At 40.7% G+C, this 26,123-nt stretch overlaps 1 protein-coding gene across 1 annotated transcript in view; it reads left to right on the top strand.

Moving 5' to 3' along the window:
* The window catches only part of LOC122812231 (serine/threonine-protein kinase N1-like), a 2,446,550-nt gene that overhangs the window by 1,234,463 nt on the left and 1,185,964 nt on the right, over nucleotides 1-26,123 (top strand). Inside the window, exon 6 of the mRNA XM_044084586.1 lies at nucleotides 24,456-24,669. Within this exon, the coding sequence (XP_043940521.1) occupies nucleotides 24,456-24,669 (214 nt within the window). The remainder of the gene's footprint in view (nucleotides 1-24,455; nucleotides 24,670-26,123) is intronic.

Here is a 26,123-nt window from a genome sequence, read left to right as displayed (position 1 = left end):
GTCCCCGGGATATTGCTGAAGCAATTTGTGTGTGAGTAAAAAATTTACAGCTATTGCCTTTGTTTTAGCTTTGTTAATTTTGTATCCTGAAAAGTTTTGAAACTACTCAAAATGTTCCACGACACTGAAGTGTCCTTTTTCTGTTTTTTATCAAGTATAAAATAATACCATCTGCAAATAAAGCCAGCTTTTCTTGACTATCATACCAATTATGTCCTTAAATTTCTGAGTCTCATCTTTTCTTTGCCAATGGTTCTAAATAAAATGCGAATAACAAAGGGAAAAGAGGACACCCCTGCCTGGTTCCTCTGCTCAAACAGAAGTTATCAGTGAGGAACCTACTCACTTTAAATTTGCCTCCAAATCCCTCCCATATCCTCCTAATCAACATTATAATTTTATCTGTGAATGCAAATGCTTCTGTTGCTATATATATATATATATATATATATATATATATATATATATATATATATATATATTTATATGTATATGTTCTATGTTTAAATTTGTACCAACAGAAATGTATTGACGCTGACATTTGATTCCTAAGCCATCAGCTTCAGCTGTTGATCTAAATAGTAATGCACTACCACATCCTCAGTAGCTGGGACTGCAGTGAGTATTTTCACCCATATTTCCTGAGGTGTGTGATGCTCGGACAACCTGCAAGGGAGCTGTATTGACTGCATTTACACAGCCATTTAACAAGCCATAGCAGTAAGACAGGTGACTGTAAATGTCAACTTCAGGGTCTATGTAATTGATAATAGAAAATATACATGCAACTCAAGCCCACTGGATTACCTTGCACCTTGGTGTGATGGTGATGTGTGTCATTTTCCTGATTGGTCTTTTCCAGTTCCCTTCCCTAGATTGTATTTGAGATCTCCATCTCCAAACACAAAGTATATAGCTTTCTATTTACTTATTTTAAATTCCTGCTACCATCCACTTTCCCACTGCTCTAGCTTGATCAAGTATGTTTGAGGGTTAGTTCATAGCTCCTTTGGTTACTATGTCAGTTTTAGCATTGTTGGCAATAGACTGAGTAACTTATGTTCATAGGAGGTTATTAGGCTATTGGCCCTAGGGCCTTTGCAAACCTAGCCATGTTATACCCTTGTTCCCTTATTGACCAAGTTGTATGGTCCATATTTGCAGCATGAGTCTATGATCAGTACCGACTGCCCTTATCCAAGAGGGGCATAGGTGAGATCCTTGGGGTAAATATATGGTCTCCCATCTAGATGTCGCAAAGGGGAGTCTCTTCTGTTCAATGCTGAACAGCCCACTGTTCCACATTGAACACAAAAGGCTCTGCTTTGTCATTTTTGATTGGCTCGTATGCCGGTAAACAAGCCAGTCTAGAATCCCAAAGGGGAGTGTCTTCTGTTCAGTGCAGACTGTTCTGCATTGAAAAGAAGAGGCTTCTCTTTGTGATTTTTTTTTGTTTGGCTCATATGCCGGTATATGATCCAATCAAAAATCGCAAAACGTATCTCTTTACAACCGGAACATACACTTAACCAGCATCTAGCAATCCCCACTAGTGCTGTTCAAGTGAAACTTTATTATACAACCAAGAAGCCATTGGATCCAAAGACCACTTCAGATCTATCATCCTTGGCTCCTAGTATTTCTAAGCCATCAGATCCAAAGATCCCATCGGACCTGATTTCTTCAACGCTGAGTGGATCCAAACCATCTTTGGATCCTAGGTCCTCTGCGTGTCTGGAAGGTGCTATAATTTTGGGCTCTCCTATTCCAGGTACATTGTCATCAGTTCCAAAGGCTTTGGATATGATGTTTAGGAACCATACACCAGCCTTCCATGTAGAACCAGTTTCTCCATTTCTTCCCACCAAGGTTTCTCACACACCAACGAAATCCCAACACGCTTCCTCTGCATCTTCTTCCAGGTATTCCCAAAGCTTCACTGAGGCCGATAGGGACAGGATGATGTGGAAGTTCCTCAGGGTGCAGATTCAATTGGAGGTCTTGCAATCTCTGTCCCATCTTGGATCTTTGAGTGCTCCTTCTCCTAATTTCCAGACTCCTTTTCAATTCTGAGCCTTGGTTTCAGAACCTGAGGATCCTGGATTGCCGAGCGGGTCGATGTCTAATCCACATAAGCTCCCTTCCTTGACTCCGACTATGTCCCTGTCCAGCCCTGCTCTGTTTTTGTCAGATCAGAGCAGGTCCTGGATCTGAGACATTAGCAGTGATTCTAGGAGGTTGCCTTCGGCTCCAACTTTGTTGGATCCATGGTTTCCCACAAAGATTTGGCCCCTGGCAGCTGTGGTCCGTTGAGGCCTGAGATGCATTGCTGGCTGTTCTGTCTGTCCTCCAGTGACTTTGGCTTTGAGGGAGAGGGTCTCCTTGAGTCCACTGGCCTTCTGGGATGCAGAAAAGGCCTTCTCTAAGATCAGAAGGCCATTTCCTCACACCCAGGATCTGTCCCATCCTTCATCGGAACTGAGCACTGAGTCCATAGCTCCTGTTATAGGCAAACCTGCCCCAAGGTTTCCCCCAGACCGCTTCCCCACAGGGAGTCTCCCTTTCTTCCTATACTTCCCCGAAACACCCCACGTAGGAGGTCTTCGTGAAAGAAAAAGTGTAAGAAGAGGCACATAGACTTCCCCATGGAGTCCTTCACAGAGGGCACTTATTTCGATGAGGAAGAAAGATTTCACCAACAGCCCCCTGCCGATGTCTCCTTTGGAGACATCCTAGAACATCTGAGGCAGAAAGGTGGCTGATCCTCCCACCCTCCTCCTTCTGAGGAATAGGTGTTCCTGGAGGTCTCTGGGTGAGTCCATCTGCATCCTGGGTGACTACCCCAGTGGAAGAGCTGATAGATTTAGTTTCCCACCAGGCCTGGAAGGAACCGGACATGGTCGAGCCTGTTCCTAAGCATCCCAACAGGTTCTTTAGCCCACCTTTTTATCAGTTGTATTGGAGTAAAGGCATTCCAGCAATGCCATTTTTGTTGCAGCAGCCACAAAAAAGGAGCTAGCCGAACAAAGCTCCACTGTCTGTCCACCAAATAAGGAGTCTAGGGTGTTGGACAGACATGGAAAGCATGTTCACACCTCAGCTACTTTTGCACTCAGGTCATTAAACTATTTGGTCCACTTCACCCGATTGCAGAGAGAGAGACCTAGTTAATGAATTAACCAACTCTCTTGCTGAGACCCTGTCAGAGGAGGACTTGAAAAAGATTTCTCCCCAGTTGGCTACTCTTTCTTCCCTTGCAAACTCCTCAGTGAGGTTGATTTTGCACACGGTGGAAGGTACCTCGCAAGCAGCTGCTGCAGGCATAGCCATCAGGAAAAATGCCCGAATGTGGCTTTGTGACTTTGTGGAACACTTCAAGGTGTCATTTATTAATGCCCCCTTTGATGGTTCCTGTTTGTTTGGACCATCCATGAAAGAAACCCTAACCCTCAGTAAGCAAGATGGAAAGACCTTGTCTTCTGTGGGGATCAAGTTTTCCATCCCTCAGAGGACCTTCTGTAGGAACCAACAAGAAGGAAGAAAAGTTGGTTTAAGAAGTCTCAAGGATAGTTCCAGAACCCACACGGGGACACTTCCTCCAGAGGCAGAGGAGGAGGGTTTAATGGTGGATGCCATCCTAGAGGCTTGGGTGGGGTACACAAAATCAGGGTTTCAGGGAGCCTTTTCCCAACAATACTCCTGAAGCATTGCCCAACTGTTCATCTCTGGAGGCAATTGGAGGTCGTCTATCTTTGCACCTAAATGCCTGGCCAAATATAACAGACAACACCTTGGTGATAAACCTAATATACAGAGGTTATTACATTCTCCTTTCCTTGTTACCTGCAAGTGCCAGGAGGAATCTCCCTGATGTACCACCCAGTCAGAGGAAGTAACCTATTCAAGAAGTTCAAAAACTTATAAAAAAAGGGTCATCCAATAGATCCCAAATGAAAAAAGAGGATTTGGAACTTTTTCTTGCTTCTTTTTAGTACCCCAAAAAATGGGGGACATGAAACCTGTTCTGGACCTCAGCAGCTTGAATCAGTTCATCAAGAAGTCAAAGTGCAGAATGGTTACGGTATTGTCCATTCTGCCACTTTTACACAAGGATGATTGGATTTGATCTGTGGATCTTCAGGACGCATACTATTCTATCAAATTGAGAGGCACTCCAGAAGACACTTGCACTTTCAGCTGGGAGCCAATCATTGCCAGTTCAGAGCACTGCCCTTTGGCCTCACCACAGCCCCCCTGGACGTTTACCAAATGTTTGGCAGTTGTAGCTGCTCACTGAGGTTAAAAGGATTCCAGATATTTCCCTACCTAGGTGATTGGCTGCTTACTGCACCAACAAGGCATTGACTGCTACAGTTCAAGGATTACCTAGTAAAGATCTTCAGCCACCTGGGCATTATGATAAATCTGGCAAAATCAAACTCGACTCCTGTTCAGAACTTATATTTCATAGGAACACAATTGGACACAACAACGCAAGTGGCTTCGGTACCAATGTATCGCATAATATCTGTAAGACAACAGCTTCAGGACTTCTTACATCTTCCTTCTCCATCACCGAGGTTAATTCTAAAGGATCAGTGGCAGCTGCGATCATTCTAGTCCCATTAGCAAAGTTCTTTATGGGGTTCTTCAGTGGAGCATAACTGTTCAATGGTCCATTCTCTGTCAACCACTATTAGCTCCCATGAAACTGTTTTCAATCTGCAGGAATCATCTACAGTGGTCGATGCAGTCAAGACAACCTGTGTCTGGGCAGGCTCCCCCCCAGTAGCCACAGTGACCACGGACTCTTCCTGGTGTTGGTGGGGGGGTATTACCAAGGAAAATATATTCCAAAGCATGTGGTCATTCTCTGAGACCAAACTGCATATCAGTGTCCTAGAGATGCGAGCAGTCCTTCTAATGTTGCAAGCCTTTCAGGACATTCTCCCTCAAGGGATGATTGAAATTCTCACAGGCAATGTGTCAGTAGTCTGGTACATCAACAGACAAGGAGGAACCCATTCCTACCCATTGTGCAGGGTGGCCATGAGAGTTTATGAATGGGCGACATCTTCAGACCACTTTCTAACTGCAATGCACATCCCGGGCTAAACCAACGTTCTAGTGGACAGACCCAGCAGGTCCATTCTGAGTCCTCACAAGTGCCCTCAACCAGTCAGTATCAAACAAGATTTTCAGCCAATGGGGCCAACCTTGTTGCAACCTTTTTGCTTCTCCCCTGAACTACAAGTACAAGTATTTTGGTAAAACAAACACCACACCTGAAGCCAAAATCCCACAGGAGTCACAAAACAATTCAGTAGTCCTGTATTCCAATGAAGATAAAAAGTTTAATGACAAGCAAAAATGCAAGCTGTAAATAATCCAGTAGGTAGATAAAAAGTTTAAGGACAAGCAAATATCCAAGCAGTAAATAATCCAGTAGGTAAGCGCTTTTGTCCATCTCAATGCAGACTTTATCACAACCAAAAGTGCTTAACTTCACATCCTTTATATAATTACACCAATTAGTAAAACAGCCCTTTCTTAAAAACACAGAACATTAAAAACAACTAGCTGCATGAAGAATATAAAAATACTTTCATTAAATTGTCAAAGCTCTTTCAACCAAAATAGGCTTAACAGATACATTTTCATTCATGCCAGGGGGCTGGCAAGCACTTAATAGAGTTGCCACTTCAACTCAACCTTCTCACTCTGGTTTGACCAGTTATCCCCCCCCGGCATTTTTAGCTACTACTTCTAAAATACCAAATTTGAAGCCAGAAAAAAACGAGCAAGTCAGAGTGTGCTTAAAAAGGGCATTGTTATGATTCTTTGTAGTAATAGCATATAAATGCTCATATATTCTCTTCCTAATTGCCCTCTTGGTCTTACCCAAATAATAACCGTTGCATCCCATACAAACACTCAGGTAAACCAGACCAAGAGTATTACAATTACCTCCTGCTAGTCTAACATATTGCGGGGGTACCCCCACCCACATTTCTGTTGCATTCACCAAATACCTACAATAGTTACATCTACCACATGACCTGGTTCCTCTACTGTCCTTAATTTTGATAGGGTGTTCCAACAAAAATTTTGAATTACCTCCCACCTTGAATGAAAAGGTGGCCCATGACCCAACAAATGAACAAGTTCATTGTTACATTCCAAAATCACCCAGTTCTTGTTTAAAACATCTCTCACCTTTTTACCAAAGGTGCCAAATTGTGTCACCATAGTTTGCGAGAAAACAGCACTCTCAACTGTGTTTTGAACCTTAGGTTGACCCTGTCTCTAATGAAGGTCATCCTGCCTCAGTAGTGGTTTAAACTTAGTCCCCCAACCGTCAGTAATTTCCACACTGGTCTGGTAAACCCAATTCTCAGGGTAGCCTCTGGCTTATAAACATCTGACTTAATTTGCCTAGTTCCCTTTTCAAGTTGTCTAATGTGGAACACATCCTTGCTACTCTGATCATTTGTCCCCTGACCAAGTTTCTTTTCACGTGGTGGGGGTGTTGACTTTTGTAACTTAGAAAACAATTAGAGTAGGTAGGTTTATGATAAACTGTGGTGGTAAAAGTATCTGAGTCCATATCCCTGGAAATAGTGACATCCAGGTAGTCTATACTGTCCACATTACATTTGTGTGTAAACCTGAAATATGGACAAACTCCATTGATATATTCAACAAAATTGTAAACTAAGGACTCCCTACATTTCCATAACATAAAAATGTCATCCAGGTATCGACCATAGAATAACCAATCTTGGGAAAATCTAGTATTTGTAAAAACCAAAAGAAACGTGGCAGGACACTGCTATGTATCGCCAATCTTTAATAAAAGCACAAAAATACAAGGATAAGCGCTTTCGGGTAACAACCCTTCTTCAGATAAAGACAAAGACATTTATTCCACCAATTTAAACTAACAGCCAGCCAATAAGCAGTCAATAAACCACCCGCCTTTTCAGGAGGGCAGGCTCCATAGGTACCATGTCATTAAGGCCTGGGCTCCTATGAGCCGTCAGTTCTAAGATCCATTTTGACTCTATGGACTCCATAAGAAGTTTAATATCACCTCCCCTATTATTCAACCTTACATTAACTATTGCTCTAAAATGAAATCTATGTGTAGGATGTACTTCAATATGCCTATAAAGGGCATTGTGTATATCATTGTTCCTTATAGAGGAAAGATGTTGAAGCACCCTCACCTTAAACATGTTGTTCGTTTTTCCTACATAGAAGCAGGGACACTGTAGGCATTCTGCCAAATAAACCAAGTCAGTTGTCCTGCATGTAGCCCTAGCCTTCAGGTTGAAAACCATACCACTGACTGGATGTCTAAAAATTGTGTCCCTATTAATATGTGGGCATGCTTTACAAAGTCCACATGGTGCACTGCCTACTGTTTCCTTAAAGGGTTTTTTACTAATTATTGTCTTCTCTCCACAAAGTAAGTCTTTTAGATTTTTATTCCTCCTATATCCAAAACTAGGACTCTCACCTATTATATTCCTTAATTTATTATCACTTCTTAGAATATTCCAATTTCTATTAACTATATCTCGTATATCTCCAATATTACTACTGTAAGTGAAAATTAGTTTGGGGTTATCTAATTTAGTATTTGTTGTAGGGGGTATCCTCACTTTTCCTTCCGCATGTCTAAGCCAAGGTTTAAACTTGTTTTTCCTTAATCCCTTACTGCCATCTACCATCTTGTTCACCAATCCCTCTCTGTAGCCCCTGTCTCGGAAGCAATGTTTTAAGTTTGTCATCTCCTTTTCATATTGAGCATCTTCCAGGCATACCCTGGATGTCCTACTGATCTGCCCCTGGATGATGTTAGGAAATGTGAAGCGGGGGTGCATACTATCATAACACAACAAGGTATTCTTCCAACAGTCCTTCCTGTGTAAACATGATGAAAAACCTTCCTTTGTCTGTGAAACACATACATCAAGGAAGTCTATCTCTGTATATGAACTGTTAACAGTAAATCTTAGGAATGATGTTGTGGAGTGTAAGTATGTAACAAACATCTCTAACAAATCAGGACTCCCTCTCCACAAAATAAAAACATCATCCACAAAACGTGTGTATGTTTGTATATATTGCATCCATTCCACGTTGCCAAAAATGGTAGCCTTTTCCCAATATGAAAGGACAAGATTAGCATACGTATTAGCACAGGGGGTGCCCATAGCTACCCCCTGAGCTTGTCTGTATACCTGTTTTGCTCCAATAAACACATTGTTTTCCAGGACAATAGTCAATAAGGTCCTAATCAAGGCTATCCTCTCATCAGCCTCTCCTAGATCCCTTAAAAGTACTCCTATGGCATTAACACCATAGTCATTGCTGATCACAGTAAATAGACTGTGAACATCCAGGGTCACCATCAGGAACCTGTCCTGTGGTTTGGTGCAATTTACCTCCCCTATAATCTTCAAAAAGCCCCCTGTATCAGTTAGCACACTGGTCAGTTTTTCAACATATGGCCTAAGGGTAAATTCCAACCAAATGGAAACATTCTCCGTGACCCAGCCTCTGCCCGACACAATAGGTCGAAGAGGTGGGCATACAGGCTCCTGCTATCACTACGGATGACCAACATGTTTCAGTAACAGTTGAGAACGCTGCATGTTCAGCGGTCCAGAGTACATCAGATCCAACTGAGGGCGGCTTGACTGTTCAAACAGAGGCAATGGCCTCTGGAGGGATTAGAATGGGGGCACGGCCTAAGAGCACACAAGGTCAACAACGTTTTTTGGAGATGCTACCAGCCCCGGTCAAGAAACGAGGGGCTTGGAAACGGTCCTCGAGCGAAGGCAGAGATCTGAGCAAGAGGAGGAGGACTCTAGAGTGACTATCTGTAATGATACTGGTATTGTTTTTAATTTATCATCTCATGTTTTGATGAGTGAGGAGCTTTTTGTATTAAACAAAGGCTTGACCTTTGTGCCCAGTAGGGCTAGTGTTTTTAATGAGGTTGTTTTAGATTTAATGTTGTTTTGTAGAAGTTTAGCTTTGAGATGTGCTTTTGGGACAAACAACTTGAACAATGTTACTTTAAAACAACCTAGTTGTTTTGTACCACCTTTTTCTCCAGCCATGAGTTTGTTCATAAACAGCTGTGAACAGGATTTGCTGAACTATTTTCAGGCAGGGGAATTTCATAGGTTTTATAATTTAACATGGGCCCAGCAAAAAGCCCTACAGGATCTGAGCAATAATACACTTTTAACTATAAAGATGGCTGAGAAAGGAGGTGCGGTGGTGGTGCTTGATACTGTTTTTTATGAGCACAAAGTGCAGGAATTGTTATCAGATGTGAGCACCTACATTCCGATTATTCCCCTTGGTGTCAAACAAGTAGTAGATAAGGTACAAAACTGTTTGAAACTGTTATTATATGATATGAAAATCAGTGAGGATTGTTCAAGTTTTTATGGATTGAGACTGCTGTCACACCAGTTTTTAAGGCTTTGCCTAAGATTCACAAATCTCTGATTGACCCACCTCTTCGACCTATTGTGTCGGGCAGAGGCTGTGTCACGGAGAATGTTTCCATTTGGTTGGAATTTACCCTTAGGCCATATGTTGAAAAATTGACCAGTGTGCTAACTGATACAGGGGGCTTTTTGAAGATTATAGGGGAGGTAAATTGCACCAAACCACAGGACAGGTTCCTGATGGTGACCCTGGATGTTCACAGTCTATTTACTGTGATCAGCAATGACTATGGTGTTAATGCCATAGGAGAACTTTTAAGGGATCTAGGAGAGGCTGATGAGAGGATAGCCTTGATTAGGACCTTATTGACTATTGTCCTGGAAAACAATGTGTTTATTGGAGCAAAACAGGTATACAGACAAGCTCAGGGGGTAGCCATGGGCACCCCCTGTGCTAATACGTATGCTAATCTTGTCCTTTCATATTGGGAAAAGGCTACCATTTTTGGCAATGTGGAATGGATGCAATATATACAAACATACACACGTTTTGTGGATGATGTTTTATTTTGTGGAGAGGGAGTCCTGATTTGTTAGAGATGTTTGTTACATACTTACACTCCACAACATCATTCCTAAGATTTACTGTTAACAGTTCATATACAGAGATAGACTTCCTTGATGTATGTGTTTCACAGACAAAGGAAGGTTTTTCATCATGTTTACACAGGAAGGACTGTTGGAAGAATACCTTGTTGTGTTATGATAGTATGCACCCCCGCTTCACATTTCCTAACATCATCCAGGGGCAGATCAGTAGGACATCCAGGGTATGTCTGGAAGATGCTCAATATGAAAAGGAGATGACAAACTTAAAACATTGCTTCCGAGACAGGGGCTACAGAGAGGGATTGGTGAACAAGATGGTAGATGGCAGTAAGGGATTAAGGAAAAACAAGTTTAAACCTTGGCTTAGACATGCGGAAGGAGAAGTGAGGATACCCCCTATAACAAATACTAAATTAGATAACCCCAAACTAATTTTCACTTATAGTAGTAATATTGGAGATATACGAGATATAGTTAATAGAAATTGGAATATTCTAAGAAGTGATAATAAATTAAGGAATATAATAGGTGAGAGTCCTAGTTTTGGATATAGGAGGAATAAAAATCTAAAAGACTTACTTTGTGGAGAGAAGACAATAATTAGTAAAAAACCCTTTAAGGAAACAGTAGGCAGTGCACCATGTGGACTTTGTAAAGCATGCCCACATATTAATAGGGACACAATTTTTAGACATCCAGTCAGTGGTAAGGTTTTCAACCTGAAGGCTAGGGCTACATGCAGGACAACTGACTTGGTTTATTTGGTAGAATGCCTACAGTGTCCCTGCGTCTATGTAGGAAAAACGAACAACATGTTTAAGGTGAGGGTGCTTCAACATCTTTCCTCTATAAGGAACAATGATATACACAATGCCCTTTATAGGCATATTGAAGTACATCCTACACATAGATTTCATTTTAGAGCAATAGTTAATGTAAGGTTGAATAATAGGGGAGGTGATATTAAACTTCTTACGGTGTCCATAGAGTCAAAATGGATCTTAGAACTGATGGCTCATAGGAGCCCAGGCCTTAATGACATGGTACCTATGAAGCCCGCCCTCCTGAAAAGGCGGGTGGTTTATTGACTGCTTATTGGCCAGTTTAAATTGGTGGAATAAATGTCTTTGTCTTTATCTGAAGAAGAGTTGTTACCCGAAAGCACTTATCCTTGTATTTTTGTGCTTTTATTAAAGATTGGCGATACATAGCAGTGTCCTGCCATGTTTCTTTTGGTTTTTACAAATACTTGTATCGTTGGCAGGGCTTTGTTGATAGCACTAAACATTGTTTTTGGACTTGGGAAAATCTAGAATTGAATACGCGGTTAAAATCCCACCTTGCCATTACCAAATTAGTGTAAATGGGGGCACAACTTGCCCCCATTGCAACGCCTTTGGCTTGTCTGTAATATTCATTCTCAAAGGTGATATAGTTGTTCTTTAAAATGAATTCCATTAATTCCATTATAAAATTCACCATGGTATTACTTAGATTAGTGTTTCACTTAATGCCTCATGAAATAATTTCAGTCCCTCTTCATGTGGAATAGAACGGAAAAGATCCACTACATCAATGGTCGAAAACCCAGTAACATATGAAGAAAAATCATCCTTAATTCTAGTTAGAAAGTCCCAGGAATCTTTCAATACATGGGTGACCAGGAGCAATGCCCCTTTTACCACACGATCCACAAAAAACCTTAAGGAGTGAGTCGAACTATTCTGTCCAGCTACTATTAATCTGTAAGGGGGGTGGTGCACATATTTGTGCACCTTGGATATTCCAAAAAATGTTGGTATTAATGGATGGTCATTCACTAAAAAAATTAAAACATCCTCATTAATGGCCCCTTGATATAAACTGTCCTTGAGAAATAGTTGTACCCTTCTGTGGGCTATGTGTATTTCAATAAGGGATGCTGGTGAATATTTATCAGTGTCATGTAACCTGTAGGTAAGGTCATTGACATAATCCATCTTATCCACCAGTACTAACAAGTATTTTGCTGTGATCCCCCTGTAGTCCACGATTGGCTCCTGGGTCTCCTTTATGCTTATCCTCCTCTTCTGCTGATCCTGAAGTTTCTGTAGAAAGGAAGCAGGTGGAAGAGCTCAGTAATCCTCATTGCTCCTTTCTGGCCTCATCAAGTATGGTTCCCATTTCTGTGGTCTCACATCAAGTATCCACCTTGGATACTGGATCCCAGACAGGATCTCTTAACTCATCTGTCAGACATCCAGTCCCCCCCAGTCTCCATTCCCTAAAAGTGACCACATGGTTTCTCCACTTCCAGTAATTGTAAGAAAGTCCAGGCTCACTCCTTCCATCCGTGACATAATCCTAGCCTCTGAGGGCTTCCACTAAAATGATCTATAGCCGCAAGTGGAAGAAATTTTCTGTTTGGGCTTTAAAGGAGAATATTGACCTTTTGTCAGTACCCACTTCATCTTTTCTTATTTTTCTTAGTACTGTTTTTCAAGAAGGAGTCAGTTTCTCTACTGTCAAACTTCAGCTGACTGCCATACCCAGTTTTCATGCTGGGAAGGGATCCTCTTCTCTTTTTGTCTTCCAAGTTATGTAAAGCTTTCATGAAGGGCATTTTTCTTCTTGGGCCTCCAGTAAAAGATCCTTCTCCATCTTTGGATCTTACATTGGTACTGCAAGGCCTTATCCAGAAGCCTTTTGAACCAGCTGATAGGTGCAACATGACATTTCTCTCCTGGAAAACAGTTTTTCTAGTAGCTATTACTTCTGCTAAGAAAGTATCAGACCTTCAAGCTTTGTCAGTCAAGCCTCCTTGCATCATTTTCTGTAATTGTAAGGTATCCTTAAGAACAAATCCTTCCTTTATGCCTAAGGTAGCTGTGGAATCAAACATTAACCAGTCAATTCAGTTGCCAGTTTTCTTCCCCAAATATTTGAACAAAGAATATATTTTGCATCTCCTAGACCTAGATGTTCACAGGCAACTGCATTTCTACCTCCACAGAACAAAGAGGTATAGGAAATCTGATCAGGTATTTGTATCTTTCTCAACAAACCAGTCAGGTCAGGCAATTTCAAAGATCACTTTAGCCAAATGTATCATGGACTGTATTTCCTTCATTTATTCACAAAAAGGTATTGAATTGCCTCGACCTCCCATCGCCCATTCCGCCATATCTATGTCTACCTCATCTACCTTTTCTTCCAGAGCCTCAGTCGATGAGATTTGTGCTGCAGCCACTTGGTCTAAGACTCACACCTTTGTCTCACATTGTAAATTGGACATTGTTTCTAGGAGCAGCGCATCCTTTGGCTTGACTGTGCTTTGCCACATCCTTCCTTGTGGGCCGCCCAGGAGTTACGTAGCTGGGGACTCTGACTCATCATTGAGAAGAATGAAAAGGACAACATTAGTGAGAAGAATGAAAAGGACAACATTAGATTTAAAAGTTATGTACTTAACATAACTAAGCATCTGTGTTGTCCATTTTCATTCTTTCTTACATCCCTCCTAGACATCCCCTGGCTTGGTGGCTTTGAGAAATACCTTGAAGAAATTTGTAACCCATGGGTTCTAGGTTTGAGCCAAGGACCTCTTCTTTTCTCTGTCCTGTTACTGTAATCTTTTGAGTTATAGGGCAGCAAACTCGATCTGGGGAGTTGGGGAAGGTATGGTGCATTATGGGAAGAGGGAGTAGCTCGACACTTGGATCCAAAGGTCTTGGAAAAGAGGCTGAGTCGGATCCGATATTCATCAGTGAGGAAGAATGAAAATGGACAACACCGATGCCTAGTTATGTTAAGTACATAACTTTTAATTAGTTACAGAAGTATTCTTTTATTCTTCACGTTTTCTGTTTGACTTGTGTGGATAGTGATTTGGTTAGTCAGCAGCCCCTCCCCGTTTGTGTTTAACTTGGGGGGGGGGGGACATGAATACTTCTGATGACTCCCAGATTCTAAAAAAAGAATGCAAAATGACATGGGCAATCCCTTCCATTACTGCTTTGTTATCTGCTGATGGGCACAGCATAGAAGGTAACCATGTGCCTTGCCTTTGGATGTGAACTGCTGTAAATATTTGGCCAGAGGACCGGTGCATGTCTGTAGATAAATCCCATTCAAATTGTGAATGCATTGCAGTAGTGATCCTAATATTTAGAATGTCTGTAATTATGATGAGTACTCTCACACCACTGTAATTTATTAAACTGAATTTAATCTTTTTTTCCCCTCATTTCACCCCATGAACTGCCCCGTCCAGCGAGTTTAAAAAACGTAAACATTTTATTTTCTATTTGCAGCTCATTTGCTAATCCTTCTGTACTTAACTTATAGTTGATTGTAAGGCATTTGTGTAACAGAGTACTGAATCACATTTATGAAACGTTTTCATTGGAATACTGTCATGTGACATTCAGAAAACCGATGATACCTAAAAAAGAGTCAGGTTGTGACTGATTCTTAGAACGTGCTTCTGAGAAGAAAAAGTATGTTTCTCCCCCCTCAAGCAAGTAATATCAATAGCTAGTTTGTAGCTTTGGGATGTGTGTGTGTGTTTTAATAATACCAACATTTTCATAGATTATTGATTTAATAGTTTTGTGTAGCAGGTTAGCAAAGCATGTTGGATCAGAATTTAAATCCAAATAAACATCCCTCCAGGCAAAGTTGGTTATATAGCCAAAATGTTATAACCCAAATAAAGAGTGCATGTGAAAGTTTCACTGTTCAAAACTAAGTGGCATTTCCATGGAAAGGGAGGGGGTGGGGTCATTTACATGCTCTGTACAGCTTGTCGCATTTTGTGGCTAAAAATGATCTCAGGACCATCCCATCTACCTGGTTAATAAACAAATGACCTTGTGAATCTATAAAGATTCAAGTCGGAGTTTATTACATAGAATATGTCAAATATATGTAGTCCTAATTTAGATGAATAGCATCATTTGGTTTATAATTACATATGTCAATGGGTAGAGTCTCCGCATTCTACATGTGAAGAAACCCCCCCCCCCCACATAGGATCTTAGTTTCATAGAATACAGCTCAAGAGTCCTTACAAGCCTAGCCATTATTACTTGAATTTTACCTGATTTTCAATCCCTAAGGGCTAGAGGATGGCTTAGGTTTGTGCCAGTGCCTGTGAGTATTTTAAAGACTGCTCTTTCTATAAGGGACATTGGTGCCACACCAGGAGTGAACTCATGATTCCCCATCCATTGATCCAAACTACATTTGAAGAGAGTCAGGGAATGGCTCTGCTTTATATGAATAGGAAGCCTGTTCCAGAGAAGGGATAATCTCTGAGAAACATATCTGTCTCTCCATCATGTTTTTTTCATGTCACAGACCAGGTTTAAATCCTTAGATCGGTTGGCCCTTGTGCAGTTTGTCTTGCGAATGTCTAATAGTTCCATTAGGGCTGAATTTGAGAGTGCCTTGTAGGTTAGGCATAGATCACCCCTTAATAATTGGTAGGAGATAGCGTAAAGGGTTATGGCTTTTAGTTAATCTTCATAAGACATGTTGTTTACACCCTGCATTTTTTGTAAGGAACCTCTGAGGTCGCTCCAGCTGTTGCAATTACCTGGTCTAGTACATGCTGAAAGGTGCATTGTACTAGATTATTGGTCTGATGAGGGCTGAATACAGTGGGACTATAACTTCCTTGGATCTGAATGTCATGCTTTTTCTTATAGGCTGTGCCACAGAAGGACTTCTTCACCATTGGGGGCACATGGCAAAGTTCAGGCTATTATCTGTGTACCTAGATCTCTCACTCTGAGTCCATTCTTATGGGTGTGCTAATAATTTTGTAATTTGCAGGGGTATTTGACTTTTCAAAGGGTATGATTATGAATTTTTTTTGCATTTAATTTTAGGGCATAGATCTGGCACCAATCATTTTGCCTGAGTCAGACTTATTTGAAGGATATCTACATTGTTGGGGGATTCATTGATTGCTCCCAGTTTGCAGTCATCTGCAAACTTGTCAGCCAAAGGCCTTCTACATTAGCCTTGAATTCAGAAAAGTATATTCAGAACAGGGGAGTTCCCAGTACCGAGTCCTGTGATACATCACTAGTACCTGGCCTCTTGCTGGATCTTGATTCTCCCACTCAAACAACATGTGCCTTGTCATTGAGCCATTTGGCTATCCATCTGGTGACATAGGGATTTGTACCCAGTTTTGTGAGTTTATCTACTGTAAAACCCGAGTGGGGAATTGTGTTAAATGCTTTAACCAGGTCAACATAGGTAGTATGCACTGTTTTATCCTCATCCATGGCCCTAGTGACTCTCTCAAAGAAGTCCACCAGATTGAGTGGGCATAAACAGCCCTTGACAAAGCCATACTGGGTTGGGTCCAGTGTTTGTAAGTTTCTTATGTTATTTATCAGGTCCATGATTATTTTTCCCATGGCCTTGCATATAAGACTAAGCAAACATATGGGCCTGTAATTTCCTGGGTTTGTTGATGGTCCCCTTTTATGCAGAGGGATGACTGTTGTTGTCCCCCACTCCACACAGACAAAGCCAGTCTGGAGGTTGTGATTAAATAGAGATCCTAGTGGGCTTGATAGGTCCTTTTTCAAGCTGTTTAAGAGATATAAATTATGTGGGATTGATATTGTCATGACCCATTGAAGCCGTGTTTTTAGCTTTAGAGAGTGCAGTGATGACCTGTTATTTTATAATGACTGGCAGAGGAATGGTGAAGGGTATTTCTTGGGGGATAACTGGAGGTGATGTGGAGGTGAAATTTATTGGCCAGCACATTTCCTGTATCTTTTGGCTGGGTATAGATGATGCCATCTATTACTAGCACTGGGCATTGTTGTGTGTTGCCCTTGAGATTGCCTTATGGTTATCCTTGGCTTGGGAAGATATTCTTGTCTTAAAATTCACTTTTGAAGACTTGACTTGTCCCCGATTTGCTTGTTTAGACTAATGAGGGAGTTTTTGCTGTGTTGTGCACATTCTGTCTTACTTTTAGATAGGATTTTCTTTCTTTGGTTTTGCAAACTATTTATACCACGGAGGTGGCTTGTTTTTGCAGTTTGTCCTAGACTTATTTTAGTCTATTACTGCCATTTCTGTTCAGTTCTTTATATTCATACAGGGCTTTTGTGTTTGCCTCCACATAGGCTTCTGTGTTTTCTGGGTTTCTAAGAGTTTGGAAATTAGCTATGCCATCACTTATTCACTTATTAGGAAGTAGTTTGCCTTAGAAAAGTTCTTAAACGTTTTGGGGTTAGGTGTGAATTCTAGTGTTCTACTTTTATATTTATTTCAAGAGGACTGCTTTGTGATCTGATCTAACCAGTGAGGACATTACTCTGGGGGGGGGTGCAATGCTCTCCCATATTTGTGAGAACCATATCTAGGATGTTTGTACCCCCAGTCGGAGTGTAGACTAGCTGCTCCAGGGCATTTGCATTGACAAAGTATAGACATCTTTGAGCCTGCATGCTAGTAGTCATGTATGCTTCCCAGTTAATGGAGGGGTAGTTGAAATCACCCATGGGTATGGTATTGGGCTGAATGGTAAATGATTCTTGTAAATTCAGGTATGAGGTATGGTTTTCCTGGTTCATGGTGTGGGACCTGTAGCTAGCAAGGGTATAGTAAGAGATTTTTTCTGTAGTTATTTGGACATGGGGTAGTTTAAGCATGTCATTTTGTTTGACCAGTTTTGAGATGTGCTTATCCTTTATGTAGATGGATGCATATCCCCCTTTTGTCTTTTCATATGGAGTGGGTGTTCAGAATGTGTGAAAGGCATTATACCTTTGCACTGATGGGGTGCTTTCCATGACTTTGAACCATGTCTCAGTAACTGTACAGATGTCAACATTCTCTAGGGTGAGGAGTGCTTCCAGGGAGAGTAGTTTCTTGTTAAGACTCCTTATCCTGAGTAGATTTTGCTGTGTTGGAAGGTTTGTGTATTTGGCAGTGCCTAAGAAGGGCGCCATAGGGGTAGATAATGTTTTGGCCAATATCCAAAAATCCTATTGGCAACAGTTGAAGACCATCCCTGGCTAAGCAGTATGGCGTGTCAGTCGTTCTCCCAGACTGACAGATATTGGACTCCTTTGGAATGACACTAGTAGCTAAGCCAGTTGTTAAAGTCAGTAATTTTCTGTTGGTATTGTGGCGTCATCCTTGGAGACTGTAGAGCATTTCACTTTCTGATTCTTTCCATATTACTAATATAACCTGCCCCCAATTTCTATGGTGCCACTGTTTCTTATGCGAGTCACAGTCCACTGATATGTATTACAGAATGTGAAATCACTGAAAAGGTATTGCAGTGAATTATATAGATCTCTTGGCATGAGATAATGTTTTTGGAGAGGAGGTATTGTCTTCTTTTTGAAAATTTAATATCACTAAATGTTTTTATTGAAATGGAATTTGGCACAAATCATTGTTGTTTCCTTAAATATTACCTAACATAGGCTACTACTGGGGAGACTCATGTAACTGACATTCCACCCTTCTGAATGCTTGGCTGATTTTTTTCTATTTGCTGTCTTTCTGTATGATTCTGGCTGTGGGTTTCTGCTACTAAAAGTATGACTTGTTGCAGCTTGGTGTAGTAGACTTCACTCCAAAATTATAATTTTTGCTTTTAATAGTTAGAGTAAATGCCAGCTGAATTTAGCCTGAAAGTGAAAGCAGACGTAATCTGCATTATTCCAACTGATGCAAAGCAGTATTCATCTGCTGTGATGGCTGATGCAAGTTACGTCATAGCTTCATAGATGTGTACTAGGCTAATATTACCCTGGCATCGTGCCACTTGACCTTAGTTCCCAGTGCCTCTGTCGAGTAGAGCCACTGGAGTGATCCCTGGGGTGAATTTTCTATTTCCCATCCACTCATCAAGAGTTCTCTTGAAGATCGACAGTGAGGTGCTCTGCTTGACATGCATGGGAAGTCTATTCCATAGCATGGGCAGTCTCTGGATTATGAACCTGTCCCTCCAGCAAGTTCTGTTGATTGTGGTATTGAGGTTGAGGTGTCTGGACCGTGTGGTGCAGAGGGAATGGGATTTCTTTAGATGTAGCATTTCTAACAGAGCTGGGTCAGACATGGCTTTGTAAAGTCAAGCAGAGATCGCCTCTAAGTAGGTGATATGAGACAGAGCATAGTTGGGGTTTTTTGAGTCTGTACATATAGAATGTGTTTAAGGCCTAGGATCCTCTTTCTGAGGTGCTTTTGCAGCCTCTCCATTTGTTGCAGGTGTCTAGTGAGGTACATGCCAAATGGGGCATTGTACTCGATGATTGGCCTCATGAAGGAAGAGTAGAGGGAGACAATGACCTCTTTCTTCCTGGATGCAAAACCCTTGGTAATGAGATGTGCCACATAGAAGGACTTTCTGACCACAGTGGAATGTGGGGGTCAAAACAGAAGTTGCTGTCAACCTGTGTTCCCAGATCTCTTATAACACCTTCTGTGTTCAGTGGACTACCATTGATATGGTGATTCATAGAAACTGGGTTTTTCAGAAAGGGGATGACGACACATGTTTTGGCATTGAGCTTAAGGCCATAGTTCTGACACCAGTCATTGGTCTCAGTGAGGTCTTTCTGTAGGATGTCAACATAATTTGGGGAGTTAATAATGGCTCCCAACTTGCAGTCGTCTGCGAAATTTGTCAGCCAGAGTCCCTTCATGTTAGCCTGCACTTCTGGAAAGTAGATACCAAAGTCCAGGAAGCAGGTGTAGAACAGCTAAACATACTGGTGAACCAACACGGAATTAAATCCAGTAACAAAAATGCACAGCATGACCATCCATGTAAAACAAGGTTTATTACTTCAAGCTTTCGAGTTGAAACTCTTTTTCAGGAATGGATCAGTACATTAAAACCACATAATAAATATAGAACACTAGCCAATCACATAACATATCTCAAAAATACATTATATAATTATACAGTTTACATAATTACTATAGTTGACTACGCCTAGTTCACTAAAAAACTTCATTAAAAACAATGGTCAACTTAACAAATTTCATTACTGCCTAAAAAGCTCCACAGGACAACTGTAGTACTCTAACATACACTTGTCTTAATTTCAAAATGGGTTTACTACTATTAATTTTATTAAGCCCTGGATAGACATCAGATCTAAAAAAGTTTATCCATTTGTATTCTGCTCTCTCTGTGGCATTCACAATGTCTCCCCCTCTTGTTTTTGCAAACTCTCTGCAGTATCCTAAATTTAAATGTATGTTCATTTCCACAATGTAAAATATGCTTACTAAGTGCATTTGTCTCAACCCCCCTTCTTATATCAGATAAATGGGATGCATTCTCTCCTTGAATTTACAGTTAGTTTTTCCATTGTAAAAACGCAAACATTTAGAGAAGGCAATAATGCCCAGAACAGCAGCCCAGTGAGAGAAGCTGGGTTTAATAAATTAGGATATATGATGAAGTACAACAGACATTATAGGCAGATTCAGTCCATAATTAAAAAAATTGGACTGTTCTTAGTTCTGATGTTAATGTTAGGAAATTAGTAGGAGAAAAGCCTTATTTTGTATATAAGAAAGAGAAGAACATCAAACAACTTCTTTGCTATAAAGATTTTGGTAAAAATGAAGAGTTACATAGATTTAACAAGGGGACAGTCCCGTTATAACTGCACCTTTTGTAAGTTCATTAATATGGAAACAGGATTTATACATCCTATAACACAAGTTAATTTTATTTTTAAGGCATTTGGGACGTGCAATAGTGAAAATTTAGTTTATCTGGCGAACTGTGAAAACCGTTTGTGTTTGTATTAAACCCATTTTGAAATTAAGACAAGCATATGTTAGAGTATTACAGTTATCCTGTGGAGCTTTTTAGGCAGTAATGAAATTTGTTAGGTTGACCATTGTTTTTAATGAAGTTTTTTAGTGAACTAGGCTTAGTCAACTATATTAATTATGTAAATTGTATAATTATATAATGTGTTTATGAGATATGTTATGTGATTGGCTGATGTTCTATATTTATTCTGTGGTTGTAATGTACAGATTCATTCTTGAAAAAGAGTTTCAACTCGAAAGTTTGAAGTAATAAACCTTGTTTTACATGGATGATCGTGCTGTGTCTTTTTGTTACGGGAAATAGCAGACAGGAGAGGACCCAGGACCGATCCCTGTGGGACTCCACTAGTGACTGGTCGGCAATTTGACTTGGAGTCAGCTACTTTCCAACTGTGGGTTCTATCTGCTTGCCAGTTTGCAACCCACCTAGTGATACAGGGGCTGATGCCAAGCTTAGTGAGTATTTCTATGATTCCTGAGTGGAGAATGGTATCAAAGGCCTTGGCCAGATCAAGGTAGGCAGTGTGAACCACCTTGCCTTCATCCACAGCTCTGGTGACTGACTCAAAGAAGTCAACCAAGTTGAGCAGGCATGATCTACCCTTTACAAAACCAAACTGTGTGGGATCCAGAGTTTGGAGATTCCCTATATCCTTGTTTATTAGGTCCATGATGATGCATTCCATAGCATTGCATATCAACTTGTCAGGCTAATGGGGCGATAGTTCCCAGGGTCTGTAGTCACTCCTTTTTTGTGGAGAGGGATGACTGTAGCAGAGCACCATTTGGAAGGGGCAAAGCCTGAGGTGCGGTTGTGATTGAACAGGGCACACAGGTGAGGTGCCAGTTCACTCTGTAGTTCATGTAGAACACAGCCAGATGTATTGTCATGCCCATAGAAGCTGTATTCTTGGCCTTCGACAGTGCAAATTAAAATGTAGGGCTAATTGTAACACCAAGATGGTAGTCTATCTAGCTCAATGCCAAGGATGCCTGGCATTCTACATCGGTAAGATGGAGAGGAGACTCCGCGACCGTATGTATGAGCATTCTTATGCCATCAATAAGAATAAGCAAGATAATGCCCTAGCTAAACATGCAGCAGAATTTCCAGGGCATCAATTTAGATTTTTAGTTATCGATCAGCCAGTTTTTGATGAAAGAGGTGGTCCTTTACCACTTCGACTGGAAGAAAAGTAGTTATTCTGGCAGATCAGACTAAATGCTTATAGTCCACCAGGTATCAACGAAATCTGTAGCTTGAGTAGTGTGTTAAAGCTTAAAAGTCTTATGAGATGAGCTTAAGTTGACTCAGTACGTTTTGTGTATTAGAGTATTAGGATTGTTTATAGATTAATTTTCCTAAGTACAACTGCTTTCTAATATAAATTGTATATCATTTTATCAGATAACACAAGCAGTAAAATGAATGTTGAATTTGTAACAGTTAGGTTTTTTGACTATTAGTATTATAGTTCACTATAGCACAAGCCTATATGAGTACATACAGTTTACAACTTGTAGTTAATACACTTCTTGTGATTTTAACGTGTTTATTTATATTTTTATGAATGCTTTTAATTTTCAGTGGATGGTTTCTAAATCAAAGAAGCACTGTTGCTTGTAAATGTTAATTGATTAATTAATTAATTGGATAACTAATTTGTGGAAGGTGTATGTATGTATGTATATATATATATATATATATATATATATATATATATATATATATATATACACTGATTGAGTTTTTAAGTTGTCTGAAGAAGTTTGCGGAATGAGCAAACGAAAAGTGCTTAACACTACAATAAATCTTTCATTTTTATTGGCGTACTACTGGTTTTGCTTTTACCCGGTTTATTTGTATTATCAGTTTGGAGTTTTTCTTTTCCTCAGATTACATTTGTTTGTAGCTGTTACTGTGGTAGTTTGGTCTTTGGAACACCCCCCTAAAAAGGCACTGTAGAGGTGGCAAGAGCCTTGGCCAGTATCTGGAAGCCCAGGTGTGACAGATGCAGGCCATCTCTGGCAAAGCATCGAGGTCTGTCAATCATGTTATCCCAGGCAGATATCGGATCCCCTTAGAATGACACCAGAAACTTATCCAGTTGTAGAAGTCAATCATTTTCTGCTTGTACTGTGGTATCACTCTGGGTGACGGTAGAATGCTGGGCAGGGCTAGGCTCATACCCACCTGGGCTACATAATCTGTGAGTTCCTCCATGTCTCTTTTCATGTAGTCCAGGGAGGTACATCTCAGGTCATTCACACCCACATGTACAATGACAGAGTCATATTTGTACCTGTTGTTGAGAGACCTGTGTGTGTATTATGTGGCAGATTCTGGCACCTGACAGGCAGCTGACTGTGACTTTCTCCTTATTCATCCTAGTGAGTGGTACATCAGTGTGCATCACTATTGACTAGTGTGCTGGCCATGCTGTTTTGCCTTAGGGGCTTTGGTTGAGTGGCACACTGTTTTGGAGAGTTATGTGTCTTGTGGTTAGTGTTGTGTTGTGGTGGTCATGTGCGTTTCTGCCTTGTAGGTGTCAGCTATTTGGGTAGATTTTTATTGAGAGCCTCCGCAAAGATGGATGTGTGGTTTGTGTTTTTATGAGAAAGCAGTGCTGGTGTGTGTGTTCTGGAGGGCTATGTGTTCCATGTGGTATGGTGCAAGTGTTGACCTTCTCCTCTTGACCAGCTATTCCGGTCTTGACTGGAGAGTGCGTGGCTTCCAGTTTGGCTGTATAAGTGTATCTCTTGCAAGTCTGAGTGTTGGGAGGTAAGAGTAGAGGGTTGTCGGTGTATATGAGGCAGTTGCTACATTGCCTCAGGATGCCCAAGTTCACCAGGTTAATAGGAGAAAGCACAGGAAACTGACCTTTAGACATGCCTGGAGGGGTGGGCATTAATAATGCTGACTTTTTTGTTTATGTTATACACTGTAAAATCTGTAATCTCCTGTATATTTATTTTAAGTAGATGTGATTTACTGTGATATCTGTCTTGTTTCTTCACATAAAAATAAACTTGTCTCCCGATTTGTCCTTTTTTTCATAATTAGACATGGTGAAGACTGTACCTGATTAGGTAAAATACTGTTTGCTAGGGCAGTAAAAGAGCAGAGGCCGTATTCTGAAGCACATCAGGGAGAAAAGCTGTGTTAAACAATGTATACAGAGTACAAAAAGAGAGAAGTTAAAAATTAATAGATTATACTGAGTAGATAAAAATGTGTTTATTAAGATAAAAAGCAGTAATATGATTATACTGTGAACATGCGGGTAAGTTATTTGGTAAAATCTGCAGTAGTGTACATCAAAAAAAAGAGAAAATCTAACAACACTAAATTGAGTGTATAGTTTAGGCAATTTAGCAACATGCACTGTGTATAGAGTAGGTGGGTTAAACATGTTTATGTTTTTCTATGACGTTAAACTGTAATTTATTAACAGTGCCAAAAGAAAGACAAAGGTTGGCTGTAGAGTTGTTTGTATTGTGACAGTAGCAGATATAGCCAAGATTCTCTCTCCTGTTTTTGTGCAGGCTCAGACCAGTCTGAATGAGTCAAGTCAGAAGCTAGACCTACTGAAGCACTCACTGGAGCAGAGAGTGAATGAGCTCCCTGAGGACCACCCAAAAGGTTGTATCATTAAGGAGGAGTTGGTTATGTCATCGTCTTCTACATTTACTGCTCGTAGTAGCACTCAGTACCAGCACAATCAGTACAACACTCTCTACAAACCCTCTCCACTAACAGGTATGCAAATTTTAGTACATTTTCATGTCGTCCTCTCTCATCTACTTTAGCAGCATCCTGAAAAGTTTTTCTGATCGCTTATCTGTTGTATAAATCTTTGAAAGCTTTTTCCATGCCATCTACTTATGTTCCAATGAGTAATTGCCATGGGAAAAAAAACTCTGTTGGTGACCACTGTTGAAGAAAGCATCCAAGTCAGACAGGTCACTTAGAAGCTTGATTGTGGCAAGTGAAATTTAGTGACATTGGAACTTTATTATTACTACAATCCCAGTAGTGGGAGTTGTCTCCATGCAGAAGGTAGTGCTCAGTGTCAGGAAAAGTGGAAGAGCTGTGATAATAGAAGCAGTCTTCCAGACTGCCTGTGTGTTATGGCTCCTTTTATCTGCTGAGTACTTCCAGCAGCTTTTGAGTGGAAGCTGTACTGCAGGAGACATAGCATAGTATGAAAAAAGAAAAGGAGCCCACCCTAGAAGAATTAAGAACAGCAGTAAGGAAAATAAAGTTAGGGAAAGCTGTAGGCTCAGATGATGTCACGTCAGGTCAGATATGATCAAGATGCTGGGTGAATTAGGGAAGAAATGGCTGCTAAGCAGTATAGAGAGAAAGGTGTATCCCACTGGAGAATATACATTCTAGTGCCAGTGTTGTGCCAGTGTACAAGAACAAAGGGAACATTCAGAACTGTTGGTGGTATAGAGGTATTAAACTCCTGTCACACTGCATAAAGGTTATGGACAGGGTGATTGATAAAAGAATAGGCAGAGTAGTAGAAAGCAAAATGGGAGATGAGCAGTGTGATTAAGATCAGGATGCAGCACAATCAATCCTATGTTTGCAGTAAGACAGATATTTAAGAAGAAGTTAGAGCTGAGGAAAGTATAAAACTGGACATTCCTAGACTTGTAGAAAACGTGATAAGGTTCCAAGAAGCTGATTTGGGCAGTCCTGTGATGGTTCAATGTCTCGTCAACATTGGTAGAATTAGTGCATGCTATGCACAAGGAGTCAGTGACACAGACACAGAAACAGTGTTCAAACTCACAGTGGGGTTCCCAGTTTGAGTGGTTGTGCATCAGGTTTCAGCTCTGACACCACTGATGTTCATACTAGAAAACAGTTTGGAGAGTACTGATCAGCAGATTTGCTGTATGCAAATGCCGTGACATTACAGACAGATTCTGAACAAGAACTTCTGTAAATGATAGGGGAATGGAATCCAAATTGGAAGCACACAGGATGAAAGATGCAAATTGGAAGCACACAGGATGAAAGGGTACAGATAAGATGGATGTAATGTCAGCAAATGTTGGAAATTAAAAGAAGCTGAGAAATGAGATAGAAGGGAAAAGAGTGGAACATGTTAACAGCTTAAAGTATTTAGGAAGAGTGGTTGAGGAGAAAGGGAAGTCTGAATGACGTGATCAAAGCTAAAATCAGAGGAGCTTCAGCCA

The sequence above is a fragment of the Protopterus annectens genome, chromosome 9.part0, assembly GCF_019279795.1.
Source record: "Protopterus annectens isolate FY-2018-M chromosome 9.part0, PAN1.0, whole genome shotgun sequence".
Classification (NCBI taxonomy): Eukaryota; Metazoa; Chordata; order Ceratodontiformes; family Protopteridae; genus Protopterus; species Protopterus annectens.
The sequence above is the reverse complement of the archived record's forward strand: the minus strand, read 5'-3'. Positions and strand labels throughout refer to the sequence as shown.